Source organism: Mustela nivalis, assembly GCF_964662115.1.
Source record: "Mustela nivalis genome assembly, chromosome: 5".
In the NCBI taxonomy this organism is placed as follows: domain Eukaryota; kingdom Metazoa; phylum Chordata; class Mammalia; order Carnivora; family Mustelidae; genus Mustela; species Mustela nivalis.
The window spans coordinates 10,151,573-10,170,331 of record NC_139024.1 but is presented as its reverse complement, the minus strand read 5'-3'; the positions used below and the strand labels follow the sequence as shown (position 1 = coordinate 10,170,331).

Sequence of the window (18,759 nt, the reverse complement as noted above, 5' to 3'; positions counted from 1 at the left end):
GGAGGAGCCTGATGTGGGACTTGATCCCAGGACCTGAGATCATGACCTGAGCTAAAGGCAGAGGCTTAACCCACTGAGCCACCCAAGGGGCCCTCAAACATACCTATTTTGTGTAGCTTGAATAGAATATGTCTTCATTATTCTCCTGTTTTTTTCTTCTTTTATTAATCCCAAATGTTAACTGTCTTGGTATAATTTTACCCTCCCTCCTTAGTGGCCTACATTACCTTCTGTCTCAAGTCCAAATAGAATTCCTCATCAGATTTCTAGCACATTCTGTTTGCTTAGGGCAAATCTTTCTTACTTTTTAATGCCAAGGGCAAGAAAAGAGATCCCTTAAAATAAATTGAGTCTCTTAACTATAAATTAGACTGAGCTCTTGAGGGCCAGAACTGAATCCTGTTTCGACTCTATCCCCGTGTCTATAGCAGAGCCTCGTGCATAGTAGATGTTCAGCAAAGACTGAGCTGGACAACAAAAGATAGTGCAACCTTCACACCAGTTCAGAGGTTTCAGGTGGTTTCAGAGCACAGAACAACCGAAGAACAAAATATGTTGTGTCCTTAAATTAGGAGATCTTTCCATATTAATAAATACTGTTTCAGTTTGACCATGATAGGTCATTTGCATGATATAGGCTGTCTCTCTTAAGATGTGGTGTGCATTTTGACCCTGCACCAGATGAAAGCTACCAATTCTGCTCCCCATCCTTCCCAGATATAGTTCTGTAACTATACAGACCTGACGTCAGGCTGAGCTGGAGTCCTCCCCCTTGGCTTAAATGAGCTGCCCAGAGGCCATTGCCCCACCCCCAAACCACCTCCACCACCACCTTACCCTAAGCAGGCTCTTTATATCTTGAGATATTTAAATGGAAATAAGTAAAAATTTTGAAAAGTTTTTAATGCTCTAGCTGGTTTCATGGCAATATTTACATCACAATTAGTTTTGAAATATTTTAAATTATTTTGAGTATCTTAATTGACCTAACTTCTTAATTTTCAAGAACATATGAACAAGTTAGCTCAAAAATGGAAACCACCAAGATGATTGTTAAGGAGTTGGAAGCGGGATTGGAGATTTTTGTTTGTTTATTTCTCAAACCACAGAAACCATTTGGTTCCTCTCTCTGTTGCATTCTCAGTTTTAATACGACAGTAAATTTTGCGCATTCTGAAATGTTTTCATGGGGTATGTTGGTTATCAGAAAGTATTCTCTTATTTCACCTTTCTAACTACCTTGTATATGAAGGTGTTCTTATTATTCGTGACCACAGCAAAGATAAAATGGTGTTGCCTTTCAGTGCAAGGCTGTTACCAAAAAGAGAAAATGTTTCACTTTCCATACGTACTGCTGTGTAAGTCTAGTATATCAACGTATGAAAGCATTAGTGATCATCTTCCCCCACCCCCAGATGCAGTTAATTCAGCCTCTGCTCCTAATTGAGGACCCCTTTTTTTATAATCTGTGACAGACGAAAATAAAGTCAAATATGAGGTCATATACAAGAGAGAGTATCTAGGAAGCGGTTTGTAATTTTCTCGCCCTCAGAGCTCTGCCTCTGAGCTGGATTGTGGACACAGCCAAAGCTAGCCTAGTGAAGGAAAGAATAGCATAAGGCATGTATCAAGGTTATCGTTCCATTCCTCTTAAGTCTGCGATCCAGAGATCTGCTCACCAAAAAACTGGGAAAACAAGTATCACCTACAAAAATAGTTGATCACATTCCCTGAGGAATCATCAGTCTAAAATTTTAGACTATCAAAGATGCATAGTTTTGTCATTTTGCTGTATGCAATTATTTTTTTGAATTGCCAGTTAATGCTTGCTTTTAATAGTTAACCCCCATTTGTAAGTTGGCTCATTCTTCTTCACTGAAAGTATTTGAGGACGTCTGGATCTTGGGTAAACTCCACATTGCGTATTACATGCAGTTCTTTATAACGTGTTTTCTCCTGTGCCTTATGGGTTTGTACCTCTGGGAAGGACCATTATCTGCCTAGTTTCCCAAGCCAGAAAGTTAGCAGGCATCATTGATGCCTTTTTCTCTCCCATTTGCCCCCTGCTAGTCATCTTGTTCCGTGAACTCTACCCCTGCAATGTGTGCCATGCCCTCCCTCTTCCTAGGTCGCTCCCCACTCCAGGCTAGGTTGGTGCCTTCAGCAGCCTCCGAGATCTTCTTCCTGTCTCAGCTGTGTTCCCTTCCAGTCCCCTTTCCCTGAGTCCAGAATGGTCTTTCTAGGCAGCTGGTTAGATTATAGGATTCCTTATAGCCCAGGAACCCCCCACCCCTTTGCCTTGGAGGGAGGCCACACTGAGGTGTTTGGTTACGAGGCTCTTTCTTACCCCATGCCAGCCTCCCTTTCTGGCCTCACTCTCATCACCCCGCTGCCTCTCCTCTCCAGCCAACCAAACCTCTTTTAGGATCTTTATATAAACTCTTCTCTGTTATTTTTGCCACTCACACCTTGACCCCAACCCCACTCTGCATGCCCCCCCATTCCCGCCCATCTTTACTGATCCTTCAGGCGTCCATAGCCTGGCACCTAGTAGGATTTTTAGTCCATATTTGCTACATGAACAAATGAACGAAGCATTACCTGTCACAGTGGCACCCCACAGCCAGGCACCCTCCCGTGAGCCTGGCTGTGCTCAGGACCCATGGCCGGGATTATCAGCGGAATCTTCCCTCACCAGAGATCTGTGGTGGTAAGGACCCATGGCCTTGTTCAGTCTCCTACCTGCAGCGCTCGTGTAGTACATGCTTTTTCTCATTTCAATCTTCAGGGAGTTTGGAACCCAAAAACCTGGGTGTAGGTGCAGGCTTTACCACTAATTAGTTTTGTGACTTTAGACAATTAATTAAACCTCTGCTTCCTCCATATGTAAGGTGAGAATCAGTGTCCTTTGGATTTGTTGCATGTATCAAATGCAGCCTTGTATCTGAAGGTTATAAACTGGGAAGCCCGGGGCGCCTGGGTGACTCAGTCGGTTGAGCAACTTACTTGATTTTGGCTCAAGTCATAATCTCAGGGTTGTGAGGTCGGGCTTCATGCTCAGCCTAGAGCCCGTTTAAGATTCTCTCTCTCTCTCTCTCTCTACCTCGCCCCTCCCTCCCTCCCTAAGGGAGGGGAAAAAAAGAAAGAGAAAAATGAAAAATAAAGAATATCAATTGCAAAGCCCTGTGCAAATACTAATAATAAACATAAGCATCGGGCACGGGTGATTCGGAGGGGAATGTGGGTTGTGAAAGCCTTAAAAAGCAGTTTCTTTGCTTCTTCCAGCACCCAGTAACACACATAAAAGTGTCTTTCCTCTCTGCACCAAAGTGGACTTTCTCAGCTAACACTCAAAAGATTGTGTAAGAAAAGGCCAGATATATTGCCCCAATCTACCATCTGGGTAATCAGTCTGATGCTTCCCCTGACTCTCCTTTGCCCGTTGTTAGATGATGTCAGTAGCTGAGAGGGTTCTGTGGTGGTGGATGGGGAGAACTTAGATGCTGGGCTATAGGACGCTGCAGTGGCCAAGAAGGAAGAGGGACGGATTCTGCCAGTTAACCTTATTGCACAGCTGGGAGAGCGCTGGGGGGCCTGGGTGACAGCCTTGAACGGGTCATTACTTTCTGTCTTCCTCAAAGCAGTTCATGTTGTGAAGAGAAGGAGGCAGGCAAATAAACACTGGAGATATTAAAATATAACAAGAATATTCTTTAAAATCTATTTTTCTCTCCAAGTGGGAAGGTGACACCTATTTGGGATGAGAAATCGCTTTGTCGTTACAGTCGGGAGATGCTCTACTAAGGTGGTACAGCGTGTGACCATTATTTCACACATGTGGGGAGACATCTTCTATTGAACTGGCTTGAAGAAACAGGGCCGTTCTGTGAATTTTTAACAGATGCCAACGTGAAAACAAATTGTCCATGTGCCAAAGGAAAAATGTGTTTTGCTTTCCAGTGGCTTGTAGAACCTTGGGTGTTTTGCTGGTGCCCTCATGGGGCCGGAGCTCACTGCTGGCTGAAGAGGATAAAGAAATCCCATTTTTGTGTAATTGGTCCTGTGCTCTCTTGCTCTCTCCTGCGTTAGCCTGGGCACTCTCACTCTGCCTTTGCTGTTTTTTCTTTCATGGGGAGGATGAACTGTGATTTGGGCTTTGTGTTTGACTCCGTGTTTTCCAGCAGGATTTAAAGTCTCTTATTACTGCTGAAGAATTTGTCCTGCTGCCTGAAGAGGACAGGAATGTCAGTGGGAGGCTTAGCCCCATGTCAAAATGCCTCCCAATTTAATAGCCTGAAATTTCCCACTTTTGCTTGACTATGACTTTGTTTCTAAATCGGTTTTATATACCCCTCGACTTAGGGAGGCATTTCCATTAGATGACCCTGGAACCCCTCAGTGACTGTTCTGACAAACTGCCATTGCCTGCTTGGATTCGGGGAGCTCTCCACTCTATTTTCCCCTATCTCATCTCCCCCAAATACGCCTTCTGGCCGCTTTACTTTTTATCCTAAATATAATTTCATTCTATTTTTGAGAATTTTTGAAGTCCTTCTAAAGATATCTCTGTCTTGTCCCAATGAAGTTTTTCCTCCTTCCTACATCATAAAAAAATAGTCTGTGTTCATTTCATCTCTTATATGGAAAATGTGGTTTGTTTATAATGGTTGTGGAAATCAGTTTCTTTTAATTTTTTTAATATGATAAGTTTAGATAGTAACACTGAATCTTCCCTACAAAACAGATTTCTTTTTTCCAAATAAGAGAATTCTTTAAATTTTTTAAAACCAGGAAAAATATCTGCTTAATAAACCACAAATACTACAGTGCTGAAGGAGATACTCGAAAGGTCCTAAAAAACTCTCTTAATCTAATAATAATAAAAAGAAAGATTTTAGAATTGCTACTTCTTAATTAGATCAATTTTCTAAGATGACATTGAGGGTTTTTTTTTTATTATTATTTGAGAAAGGAAAAAAAAATGTCTCACTGGCTTAGTCTCTAATATTGGGTCTTTATTTTAGACATCAGTAGCATTTTTCCTAGACTTAACATCACTTGCACTGCCATGAAATAAGAGTTGATTGTCTTGGAATTTTCCATTGATACTAACAAAAATATCTGTAGAAGAATGATGCTAAAGGAAGCAGTCCTTAACGTGCACACTGAGTGATCCCAGGTAAGATTCCGGCAACCCTCCCGCCATTCCTATCTTTAGTTATTGATGGGGTGCATAGCATATCGCATTCAAAAAATTATCAAATAGTAATTAAGTATCTAAATTAACAGAGTGTGCCTTTAGAATAAACATTAGGGCAAGTGTTTAGCATCTTGGTAGATGGTGGAAACAAGCCTGGCTAGGATCAGGCTTTTCTCTCGCGAGCTCCAGAGCTCCATGACAAGGCCCCAGCCAGAGAGCAAGCTCTCCTTCCTGTGGCTCAAGGTCTTGAGTGGTCTTCCTTATAAGCAGAAAGAGAATCTTCTTCAACCACCTCCGCGTGTGTGCACACACACACCAATGGGCTGATTCGTCCATTGCATAAATGTCCATCACGCTAGTCTTTGGTCAGCGGTGCTTGTAATCCAGTGGTCAGCAAAGGTCAAGATCCTTGCTCTTTACCCCCAGAGTCAATTCAGGCCCTTGACAGGAATCTTGATACTTCTCTCTTTTTGTTTCTCTCTGTCTCTCTCATTTCAGTGGGCAAACTCTGGGGAATCTGCCAGATCAGGAAGGATGTGCGCAGAGTCCTATGCCACTCAGAGCTAATCGGTATTGTAACTGTTGGTTGAGTGGCCTGAAACTGACAAGCCTAGCTTTTCAGAGCCCAATAACATGGCAGGCCAATTGTATCTGGAACTAGCTCTCTGGAAAAGGGCAGTGCTTTCTGGATGGTCAACCGGCTGAGGCAAGCTGGCCACCAGCCATAACGGGCTCTGACGGAGGAGGCGTAGAGCAGGCAGGCCCAGCAGGAGGACACCGAGCGTGGGCTACATGGGGAAGGGCATCAGGCTGTTTGCCAGGAGGCTCACAGGGCATGGCATTTGTCACCTCGGCCAATTCACCACAGTCCAGGGACTTGCAGCACTTTCTGCCTTCACTGTGACGGATGGTTTGTAGGGGAACCTGGCACAGGGAAGCTAGTTTAGAAACTTGGGAGTCACACAGACAGGAAATAAATGGTGGGTTGTCTTAAAAATAATATGAACAGTAACAGCTCTCCCTTCCGGAGCTTCTGCTCTGTGTGCAGGCCCTGAGCTGCGCAGTGCCCAAAACATTTCCTCCTTTCATCTCCGGATGGAGAACTCGCTTGTCATGCACATGTTGCAGGAAAGGAAGGGGGCTCCAGTGTTAACTAACTGGCTTGAAGTCCCCTGACTGCAAGTGGTGAAGCCACAGGTTGACTTGGCAGTGACAGTGGAGATGGACCAAGTGGAGGCATTTGGCCGACACTTAGGAGGATCCGCTGGGGGTGGTCTCCGCTGTCAACCGTGCCTTCCTCGGAAAGCCGTCTTCCTTTCCCTGGAAACGGTTCCTCAAGTGTACTGTGAACTGAGGAACCAGGCCACCACATTGACGAAGGTCTTTTTGTAAGGTGAAAATAAACGGGGCTCCGGATGAAGATACTGTCTTAGTCATTAAAAACGAGTATCTGGTTCCAGCTCTGCGCCCAGGCCCTCACATGGGGTGAGGAGGCAGATGTGGAGAGAATGTGTTTGTGAGCTGCAGCACTCACGGTTTGGGGCAGAAACAGGCCCATCGCCCCAGAATGGTGGCAGTGTGGTGACTGCTCCGTCTCAGCTTACACACCTGGTGCCCTCTGAGCATACGAAAGTGCCCACTTTTCTGGAAGGCAAAGGAGGGCCGTGGTAGAAAGCAGGAGTGTGGGCCGGGAGGGACTGGAGTCCGCGGGCTGCACGGAGGCGCCTGACCTGGCGGGCACACAGGGAAAACCGCACACTCACCAGAGGACATGGCCTGGCACTTAGTTTTCAAGCCGTGCCTCCCATTAGTGAGTTTTTAATTGAAAAAAAATTTTTAATAGAGTGCATTTCACATAATAAGGGTGGAAATTGTTCTATGAGGCAGCACATATGCGAAGCCGAGTGTAATAAGGGAGGCCCACAAACACACTGCATCGGTTCCTTCACTGCAGGCTGTGGTTGACGGGGTCTTAATACTGTGTGAGCCTCCGCGTCTTCATTGGTTTTGAAGTTTGAATGAGCTCATCAAGAACAAAGTATTAGCACGTAGTACATGTTCCGTGAATGTCAGCTGTCCCTGACGGCGGCACGTTGCCTGGCACATGAGAGGTCTGTCAGTCAATACTTACTAAGCGAAGGAGCATGCCAGGCCTGCCAGTCTAAAGCTACCTGGAGCCCACAGGGAGAGAAAAGGGTCTGAGGGATCAGAACGTAGAGGGACACAATGATGGCGCTGGAGAAATAGGTCAGGCCAGATTTAGAAAGACTCATGTGCTGGCCTGATGAGTTTGGGCTTCATTCTGTGAAGCACTCAAGAGTCAGGGAATCGTTCTGGAACAAACACGATCGACAAATCCCTGGAGAGATGAGGAAGGACAGGATTCAGGGCGAGTGAGTGAGGGCGCAGGCCTTGCACACGAGTGCACGGTGTCCCTCTGCTGAGAGGGAAATGCAGGAGGACGGGGCGCAGATAAGGGTGCTGGTGGCGAAGGAGCAGGACCTCGTGGGAGCAGGTGCAGCCCTGGCCATGTACTGGCCGCTCGCTGCGCTTAGGAGCTGCGCAGGGGAGGACTTCGAGAAAGGGGTAAAATGTTTAACCAGGGAAAGAGCTGGCCAGGTGGAGGTGCTCCGGTGCCCCTAGGGTTCAACAGAACGTGAAACTGTAGCTTCTGAGAACTTACACTGTGCCATCTGCTTTGCTGGTCGGGCCTCAGTTGGCCCCCAGTCTGAATTGGGTCCCCCCTTCCACCCTCACGGCACCCAAACTTCTGTTTTCTCCTGATCATGTACCCAGTCATATGTCTGCATGTCTGTCTCCCGCCAGCACGTGAGCCCCACAAGGGCAGAGCCTGCCCCCGGCTTCAGTGGCTTCGCAAGCTCCCTTGGTCATCGCTCCCTGTTGGAAGGTTCTGTTTGCTCCCCAACCCAATTTTAAGGCCTTCCAAGACAAGGATCATATGTTTGCACTTCTCAGTGCTCTCTCGTCCTCGCCACTTTCCATGAGTGTCAGAGTGGCTCTGGAGCTTGCCGGCGGTTGTGCATGAGGCTGCTGTGGTCGAGTTCCCCGCGCGATCGGGATCGCGGAGCTCGGGACTGTTCAAGCTGGTTTTCAGCTTAGAGAAGCATTTCTGCATATGCTTTTCTTATTTGACTCTCAGAACGATCTTGTAAGGAAGGAAGGAAGTGCTGTTACACGCAAGAGAGCTTGGGGGTCCCCAGGGTGGGTTGCAGAGGCGACTCCTGACCCACGTCTCCTGATTCCAAACGGATGCGAGTTTCCTGTTAGCCTGCATTACCTTTTCTCTGCGAGTATAGCTTTCCCTCCCTCTCTCTGCCTCTCCTTTCCCGCCCCCTCTTTTCCTTTAAATACTGTTTTGTGTTTTGTTTTTTAAGATTTTATTTATTTATTTATTTCACAGACAGAGATCACAAGTAGGCAAAGAGGCAGGCGGGGTGGAGGGGAAAGCAGGCTCCCCACTGAGCAGAAAGCCCGATGTGGGGCTCCATCCCAGGACTCTGGGATCATGACCCGAGCCGAAGACAGCCTCTCACTGGCTGAGCCACCCAGACTCCCCATCATTTAGTATTTTTGCCAAAGTCTGAATTTCCCCATGTTAGATACTTACTTGAGGCATACAATTTCCTAATATATCCAGTCATAAAATGTATTTTCATAATATATAGGAAATGAATTTTATACTTTCTAAATTTCCCTTACTAGAAAGTTTGGTTTTCTAAATTCAGATGGCTCATAACCAGCGAAACTTCACACCTTTTTTAAAAAGCAGCTTTATTCTCTCAGCTGTCAGTTTTTCTATTCACAAACTATGTCGCAAGCTGTCGTTTCATAATAACTTTCTAGAAGAAGCAAAATACAATCAAATAAATATGTCACCATAAATAGGTAGAAAATTCTTGGTTGAAATTTGGTTTTTGGAAACATTTTAACATTTCTTTCATTCAAAACAAAGGTTAAAATCAAAACAAAGCAAGAAATATCCCAAATAAATAAATATACATGGAAGTCACAGAATTGACTGGCTTTTTCCTAGGGAAAAAAGTGCTGAAGGCAGAAGCGAGAACTAGAGCTAGAAGTGTCCCTTCAAGTACTCTGCTTCCTCTTCCTCCTCCCCATTGAACAGGCGGTGGAACTGAAGCCAGGCAGGTTCAGTTAACTGCTGTATCGTGCACAGCAGACACGGGAGCCCAGGACCAACAGCCTGGCTCAGTGCTCTTGCCGCCACACGAGCTGCCTCTTGCTTTTCTTTCGTGAACGTGTAATAATAGTACCAGCTAATAATTATTGGAAGCCCGCTCTTCCGGGTACCCACTGTAGTATCTCATTTAATCCCTACAGCATCTTTGTGAAATAGATGCAGTTGTCCTTGTTTTACAGATGAGGTTGCAAATAATAGACATGCAGAGTTTCTATCTTCAGAACGTAAAGTAGAAATTCTTGCCTTTTAGCCAAATTTTGTCTTCAAATTTTTCAACAGTTTGTTTAGACTGTGGAACTATTCAATAACCTTTTGAGAATACAGTTCTGTCTGTCATGGAAGCCTTTTCCGGTAGGATTACAGCTGGCATTTAACTGCAATTATGTATTACAGATCACTCTGCCTACCTCCTCACTGGTCTCCTGCAAGTCCTTTCTTCATGCCTCAGGTTCTAACAGAATTGGCTTTCAGGAATGCAAGTCGGATCATAGTGATTTCCTGCTAAGACAGCCTGTGTGGTCCATGCTACCATTGATCTCAGTGAAGGACCACATTCCGCCCGGATTACAGATACCAGAGCTTCTGTGGGCCGTGTCACTGTGGCATAGTAGGAGCCGTATCTGTAAGACAAAATACTTCATAGTCAGGACATAGAGTAACTAACAGAAAGGTGGGCAAATGGTATAAATGGTTCTAGAAAAGAAACAAAAAATAGCTGCTAAGCAAAATGTTCCCCTTTACCCATGATAAGAGAAACACAGAATCAAATACAAATTATAGAACATCTCCAAAAAGATACATTACAAACCATTGCCCTTGGAACGGGGAACTCCATGGAAAGAGAGAGGGGTACAGTAGCCTCCCCCTGCCCCACTACGGCTCCCCTCTGTGGTTTTACTTTCCCAGTCTCCACAGTCATCCATATTTCAGAAGCAGGTGATCCTCCTGACGTAATGTCAGACAGTCATTAGTAGCCTAATGCTACGTCACAACCCCTACGTCATACCCCTCCCACCCTCGTCTCCTCATATGGGCATTTTCTCATTTCACATTATCCCAGAAGGAAGAAGGGTGAGTACAGTACAGGATGTCGAGAGAGAGAGATGGCATTCATATAGACTTTATTACAATATTTAGTAGTAATTGTTCTATATTAGTTATTGCTGTTAATCTCTTACTGTGTCCAATTTATGAATTAAATTTGATCAGAGGTACGTATGCATAGGAAAAATCCTAGGACAGGTAGGATTCTGTACTCTCCGCAGCTTCAGGCATCCACTGGGGGGGTCTTGGAATGTCTCCCTCCCACCCCCGCCCGGCAGGTAAAGGGAGACACCTGTGTGTATATGTCCCTGAACTTTTGTATCATACTTTGAATGTGTAGACAGTTACCCAAGTACTAGAGTAACATGGATTTCAGGCATTTAAATAAAAAACAAATGTATCAAAACTAGCTTGCTCATTCTAGCGAGAGAGGACATCTGAGTAGGTGGGCTATTCAGTTGAAAGAGGTTGATGGTACTTCATACAGCAGGGAAGTGGCATCCAGTCCCTTTCCTATGTCACATTTCAGACCACCAATCCCTCCCCATGTTATTCCAGTCGATCTTAGCACAACCTCATCTTCATTTTAAGATGTGGAAACCGAGGCTCAGACGAATTAGGATTTGCCTGGGGTCACACAGCTGGGCCGATCCGGACACACCGTGATGTGTTTCTTCACGTATCTGTCTCCCCACACAGCTGCTGAGCTGGTGACGCAGACAAGACCGTCATCAGGACCTCGTGTTCCCAGTAGACCGCCAGTAGGTGACTTTAGCTTAGAAGGGAGTCAGGCGAGTGACGTCACCCTTCTCCTTTCATTGTCTTGGGAAAAACATGGGAAGAGATGAGCCTCACCAAAACACAAAATAAGATTTCAGGGAGCTTTTGTAAGTGGTGCCGTTGCTGAAGCAATACACAGAAAAACAGCTGTATAACTTTAGTTTCTGTGGACTCCATACCCCACTGAACCTTGTCTTTGAGTTGTGGAGTTTGATGCTGTGACATATTCCATTTGAATTTGCTTTAACATTCTACCTTTTGGAATCTTCACACACACTTGATTTTCTGCAAAGTGCCAGTGATAAGTGAGATAGTTCAAGTGGAACATGGCGTATATATTTTTAAGGACTGAGTAAATAGTAGGAAATAAAGAAATAACTTGCCCAAATGAGTTCTTAGAACTCATTTGTATAAACCTCAAGCCTATTAAGTATCCCAGAGGCAGCAAAAACCCAAGGATGTACTGTATTATCAGAGTTTCTGAATCCTTCAACATGGAGACTTTCATGGTTGAAATGAAATTGAATAACCAAAAAAACTGACCTGTGTTATTTTCTTTAATGAAGAAGACAGCCGTCACTCTTTAGAAGAAAGAAAGACAAACCCACACAATCTGTATGGAATTGAAACACATTTTTTATTAAACAGGATTCTATATGAAACTCTTGAGAATTTCATAGTAAAGCTTAGATAAATATTTCATGAAACATCTTAAGATGCAATCATTTATAGTAATTTTAGTGCTCTGATTTCTGTTTGTTTTCAGATTTGAAAAAGCAAACATTTTCTATGATGATTTATATCTGGGAGCTGCCAATTGAGCCCAATTTCATAAGACTTATCTTTATAAATAAATGGAATAGGATAATAAGGAACAACTCTACTTATATTTTATCTCTAACTCTTTTGACAGAAGCAATGTTAAAAGATCACTTTTTTCCCCTAACCGAAATATAACCCATGGCCTTTATAAATGTCCGACCTCCTTTATCCCCCTAAGTTGAAGTTGACTTCGGATCTGAGTATCATCTCCCCTCTGGCTGCCTCAAGAGACTCTTTAGCCACTACTGCTCTAGGTTCTCTGGAATAATGAAGCCTCCCCCCACTCCCGCAACCTTCTGTGGCGACTAGAACCTCCGCCTGATGTTTGAGAACTCACCAGCCCAATCTCCCCGGTCCTGGGAGTTGTCGTTCAAACTGCCCACCCTTGGTATGCTAGGTTGATGGTGTTCGCTTTTTCTTAGAGACAGGTCTGGATTTGGGGTACGCTGCCTACAGGAGTCTTTTCACGGCTCATTCTCTGTACTCGCTTCTCTTTGCCTAAACTGTTGATGACCCGGGGGTGCCTTGACGTGATGGTCCTACATCATTTAAAGATGTAATTTCTTTATCCATTTGGACAGCAGCCCCCAAGCACCCACTTTATTGTGCTTGTGGTCTGCGGAGTGCACGAGGAAGTTAGTATTCATTTAATAAATAGTGACCTACCACGCGCCAGGCACCCCGCTGCCACGTTAGGACGCAGCGGTGGGACAGGCATGATTCTTGCCCTCGCGGAACTGAGGCTCTCGTGGGGAGAGGAAGGCTGAGTGAGTCCCAGATACGGTGAAATGATGGCAGGTTATGAGAAGCACTTTGAAGAAATTCAAGTGAGAAAGGGCCAGGGCGCTATGGCCACAGGGCAGGCAGCCTGGGAGGGGGCCTTGGAGATGAGAAGAAATCGGCAGGTGCGCATTCCCAGGAAGGGGGAGCAGGAGGGAGCTCTGCTTTTTGATGTGACCTGCAAGGAGCCACAGGACATGGGGCGGAGTGAGGACGGCAGCCCCTGACCACGGAGGAGACCACGGGCTGTGGTCAGAGGGCGGCCTCTGGTTCCCAGCCTCTCTGGGAAGCCTTGAGGGGTTTCATGCAGGAAAGATAGGCTCTCATTTCCTTTTTTATTCCTGAAAGACGATTCTGGCAGCTTTGTGAAAGCAAAGCAAAAGGAGCAAAGTAGGGGGTGGGTGATGGTTGAGGCGGAGAGAACCAAGTAGAACGTGGGGTGCGGGGAAAGGAAGATGGTGGCCGGCCCGGCTTCTGCAAGAGTGCAGTCGGCAGAGGAGCAGCCCAAGAGACATTCCAGAAGCACCAGCAACAGGATGGGCACACACCTGGGAAACAAGGGGAGGGAGGAGGGAATCACAGGAGTCGGGTTTTTGACCGGAGCATCTGGGTGAGTGCTGGTGCCATTGGTAGAGACGGGGGACCCCAGGCATGGTAGCTTGCGGGAAGAAGTCAGAGTTCTGCTTTGGAATAGCAGAGTGTGCTCCAAACCCGCCCCTTGTTCACAGTGTCCCCGTAAGGAGCCGTATGAGCTACGGTTCACAAGTCTGAGGCACTCTAGGAGTCAAGGTGAATGATCATCGCTCAGGAGATCTGGGGGCCGAACAGTTCCGAGCAGGGGAGAGCCGGGTACTAGCACGACCTTGAGAAGAGGGGCGGAAAGAGGTGGCCAGAGACACGCATCCCAGAAATCAGGCTCTGAGGGGGCAAACCACGTGTCCGGCCCAGCAGGAGTGGAAGGCTGGCAGGATGAGGGCTTCCTGGGTGTTACTGTTGCTTTTTGTAGGGGCTTCGTCTCCAAGAGAGGTTAAGCTTGCTTGCCTCCCTTCTCTTCTCTCTTTTCCCTAGTTCAAGCCCACGATCCACTGGGTTTCTGGGAACTCCACTGGGCCTTCAGACTTAGGACTAGGGGAGTCCCAGGGGACCCCCCCTAGATCCCCCACTTTGGCGTTGAGACACCTTTAGATGCTTCTTCGGGGGAGTCAGTCTCGCAGCACCGGTCTTCTCCCCACTCACCCTCCACACAATTCCCTGTCCATTCTGTCACCTGCTCTTACGTGTTTCCATTTATTTCCCACCTAGGTTTTATGGCAGGCACACAAAGAAACCCCCAGATGTCTCAGTATGGACCTCAACAGACAGGACCACCCATGTCGCCTCATCCTTCTCCTGGAGGCCAGATGCATCCCGGAATCAGTAGCTTTCAGCAGAGTAACTCAAGTGGGACTTACGGTCCACAGATGAGCCAGTATGGACCACAAGGTAAACGACGCTTCTCAAAGCCGCATCACCATAGGTTGTAGAAGGTTTGTGAGTATGTTAGTCCTTCAAGATCTTCATATCACAGACACCTTTCCAGATCCCATTATTTGTTACCGGCAGATCTGTGCACTTAACACAAACCCACCGCCCTTGTTGCCCACAGTGACAGGGAGAGTAATTATAGCGAGTGATCATTAGGCATTCACGCATCAGACACCGTGGGGACTGCCGGATTGTTTTTTTTTTTTTTAAGATTTTATTTATTTGACAGACAGAGATTACAGGTAGGCAGAGAGGGAGAAGCAGGCTCCACGCTGAGCAGAGCCCGATGCAGGACTCGATCCCAGGACCCTGAGATCATGACCTGAGCTGAAGGCAGAGGCTTAACCCACTGAGCCACCCAGGCGCCCCGGGGACTGGCATTTAACATAGAGAGGAGTAAGTCCATTTCGTGGTGTAGTTCGAAATGCTTGTTGAGAAATAGACACAGATCTTGTCCTTGAAATGTTTCTGTCTTAACACTTGGATTTCATTATGTTGAATTCTGATCGTGTCCCCTGTCTCTCCGTAACTGCCTCTGGAACAGTGCGCCCCAGACTCCAAAGGGTGCTGTCTCGTGACATCCACTCCCGGTCTGTCTCCAGAGTTCTATGTCTGGGAAAGAGCGGCTCTCATTTTCTCAGTCAGTACCAGTCTTACTCTGTGAAGACAGAGCCAAGCCTGACATGGATAGTCTTTCAACAAAGGAAGATAATGGGGCACCTGGCTGGCCTCGTGGAACATGTAACTCTTGACCTTGGGGCTGTGAGTTCAAGCCCCAGGTTGGTTGTAGCGATGACTTAAAAATAAAATCTTTAAGATAATGACAAAAAAAAGGAAGCTAAGGCAAGAGTTGAAAAATAATGGAACCATTCCCAAAATGCACTGTTTACATTCTGCCTTCCTGGAAGTTGATGTATGTTTTGTCATGTACATGTAGGCTCCTCTTATCAAGGTTTTTAACCTGATACATTTTTTTCTAAGACACTTTTGGCAGTAAGGCATTTGAATTTCGCACCTTCTTTATGTTTTGTTTATTTAAATTAGACATTAATGGATAATTTAGAGAGCATGAGATAATCTGGCAGGATTCCCAGAGTTTCCTCAAAAATATCAGGAATATTCCAAGTGAAGATGATGAATGTCCACTAGGAAATTGTAGTAAACCAACAGCCAAATCAGGTCTCTTCCTGTTAAATACAGTCTTCTTCTCTTTTGAAGACCTGTGTGTGTGTGTGTGTGTGTGTGTGTGTGTGCGCGCGCGCACGTGGGCGCACGTAGCGAGCCACTGAGCTCTATCGAGGGTCTCGAGTGTCAGGGTCCGTGGAGCGTCTCCAGCCACGGAGCCAGCGCCGCACAAGGCGAGATGCTCCCCTGAGAAGGCCTTGCCCACCTTCTTGGCTTCTCCCCCGGTGTCCCTCAGGAAAGCCTTTCTTTCTATTTGTGGTGCTTCACGGTTTGAAAACGGAGTGACCGATGTGTCTGTGTTGTTCTTGAAGATTTCTTTCTGAAAGATCTCCAGCATCTTCCATATTCCCACATCACGTAGTTTCCTTGCCTCGAGTTGCTTCATTATCTTACATCCCAACTCTTTCTGTGAGGAACAACTCTGCTAGAACCCCCAAAACAACACTTAGTGCTTGGCCCTTTCCCCCCTTTGTCCGTATGTGGAGTGGAGGTAAACTTGGTGTTTTGCTTGATTCCCTTTCCACCATGTCATCAGTGGCTTCCCGTGATACCAATTTCAGGAAACCCTCAGAATTCAGGTCCCACCTGACAGTAGTCCGCCTGGTCCCTGGCAGCCCCAGGAGGCTGTGACATGGAGAGACGTTTGTCCCTGCGCTGAGGCACGTCAGTGAGGCACTCAGGTGTAAGGCCACCTCTCTGCCCATGGGACCCATCCGGTGGGGGGTGTCTTCAAAACTGGGTTCCTTGGACCCTCGCAAAAAGGAGAAAACTTTGGTGAAAGTTAGAAAAGCAGTTTGTACATTGTGATACACACAGAAAATGGGGACTTGGGCTCAGAATGTAACTGGAGACAAGGTCAGAGCCTGTTGTTCTCAGAACTGGGAGTGGCTAAAGGTCTGGGACTTAACCGCTAAAACTCTCAAGGGCTTTGTGTAATCTTCAAAATTGGTCTGTCTTCTCTTAAATAATTCACTCTCGCAACCTCATCCTCTGCTGTTCTCAGAATAAGGGAAGATAGAACCTTGACTATCTGATGAGTCTTTTGTGAACAGTTAAGAAAGCGCTTACGCTCCCGGAGTTAATTGCAGGAAAGGCCATTTCTATAGAATGGATTTCTTCTCCAAATAAAACCCTCAGTTTTCCGGAATAATTGAACATTAGGATTCATAATTTAAGAGCACTGAACCTGTGAGGGTTCTCATCCAAACTGCTGTATGTCTTTGGAAAAGTACTTACTCTTTGGGAATTACTTTTCCTCTAGAAAATGAGAAAATTCGATCATGTTACTTTGGAATTTGCTTCCAGTTCAGGTGTCCTGCGGTCTAAATCTTGCTTCCAACTCCACAGCCTTTTATATCAACGCAACCAGCTGGATCCACTCGTAACATTTTGGTCTTATAGTCAGGAAGGGATTTCTTTTAAGGCAGAAACACTGAGTATAGGTTGATACTCGAAACCACTTAGAATAAGGATAATTTGCATACTCAACACTTTTTCCCTTGGAGAACTTGAGTGCCTGCATTTCTGTCCTATCTGCCGTCTCTCCTTCCCCCCGGTGACCTCTCGCTCACAGCCGCTGCGACGTGCGAGTCCTCCTGGCGTCCTTGACGGGCTTCCAGCACTGTGTGCTTAAAATCAGCGTCCTGGTTCTCTGTGTGCGACTCCGAACTGTCTGCCTTTCCTCCTTGTCTTCTCCTCCAGTGAACACTGAATCACAGGAAACAAATGCTTGTAACGTACTGTTCAGTTCCACAAATGGCCTTACTTTTGAATTTCTCTTTGTTGATTCTTTTAAACATGACACAAATGAAGTATCTTTTTCTTTCTCCTCTTAATTAATTATTCAAATTAGTAGTAAAACATTCAGCTTACAATTCTGTGTTACATGTGTTAAGGTCTCTGAAAAGAGTCACTTGTGTGTGACCCACAGAGCCCATTAGTCCCATCTTCCGTTTCTGTACCGGGCTAGATGACTTTCTTCTGGGTTCATTTTGTTTTTAAGAGGTCTCAGAGGAAGATATCTTACAGTCTTTTTTTCAACCTTTTTATTGTCAGGAATGGCTTCTCCAAAATTGTTTTTAGTATTAACAGTCAACACTTATTACTGTGTCCTGGGTCCTGTTTGAGGCATTTCGTTTTGTTTTGTTATAGATTTTATTTATTTACTTATTTGAGAGAGAGAGAGAGAGAACAAGCGAGCAGGGGGAGGAGCAGAGGGAGAATCCCAAGCCAACTACCCTGAACACGAAGCCCAACATGGGGCTTGACCTCTCAACCCTAAGATCATGACCTGGGCTGAAATCAAGAGTCAGACATTCAACTGACTGAGCCACTCAGGCACGCCCGGAGTGTTTTCCATGGACTAACTCATTTAATGCCCACGACAGGCTCTGTGCTACGTACTGTTACTGTGGCACATGGCAGATGAAGAAACTGACACATATAGTAGGCAAACAGCTTCACCAGGACACGCATTGGTCATGCCGGGATTCAAATTCAGGCTGACTTGCCCATTTTCTTAATTAATGGGAAGCTGTTACGTTATCCCCATTTTGCAAATGAGCAGGTGAGTAGGTTACGTAATTGACCCACAGTCCCACAGCTAGTAAGTGTGAGAACCAGGGTTCAAACCAAAGGAGACCTCAGAGACCGCTCACATAGTCCCATGCTTCCGACATAACCCCTCCTGGCCAGTTCATTCAGTGAGCCACTGGGGAGACACAAGCTACTTGCCTTTGAGGAACAAGGAACGTTTTGGGAATACAGGCTTAGAAATACATCAAAGGTACTAGAGATGAAGAAAAAAGTTTCTATGAAGTTAAGGAAATTTTTAGAAATGTACATTAATACTGTAAATTCTGAATTATTAAATACGCGAGTAGAGTGAATCCAATCTAAATGTGTGAAAATGTTTAATTGCGGTATATTTTATGAAATAGTGCTTTTCTACCTTCAAGCAAGTACATATAGTAACTATCCCTATAAAGGGTTTGCGAGTAGGGTGATTGAGACTTGCTTTAATAAATAGAAAGGAGTTACAGAATTGACATGTTAATTATTAATGAATTTGGGGGAAAGAGCTGAAACAAATTTCACCTTTATGGTCTTTATATTTCTTTCTCTTTTTTTTAAAAAAAGATTTTATTTATCTATTTGACACACAAAGATCAAAAGTAGACAGAGAGGCAGGAAGAGAGAGGGGGAG

The 18,759-nt window shown here is 45.6% G+C and overlaps 1 protein-coding gene across 19 annotated transcripts in view; it reads left to right on the top strand.

Moving 5' to 3' along the window:
• Positions 1-18,759, top strand: part of ARID1B (AT-rich interaction domain 1B) — a 436,238-nt gene that overhangs the window by 348,985 nt on the left and 68,494 nt on the right. For all 19 annotated transcript variants that reach the window (XM_082729553.1, XM_082729546.1, XM_082729550.1 and 16 more), the window contains one exon: positions 14,148-14,327. In XM_082729553.1, coding sequence (XP_082585679.1) covers positions 14,148-14,327 — 180 coding nt within the window. The remainder of the gene's footprint in view (positions 1-14,147; positions 14,328-18,759) is intronic.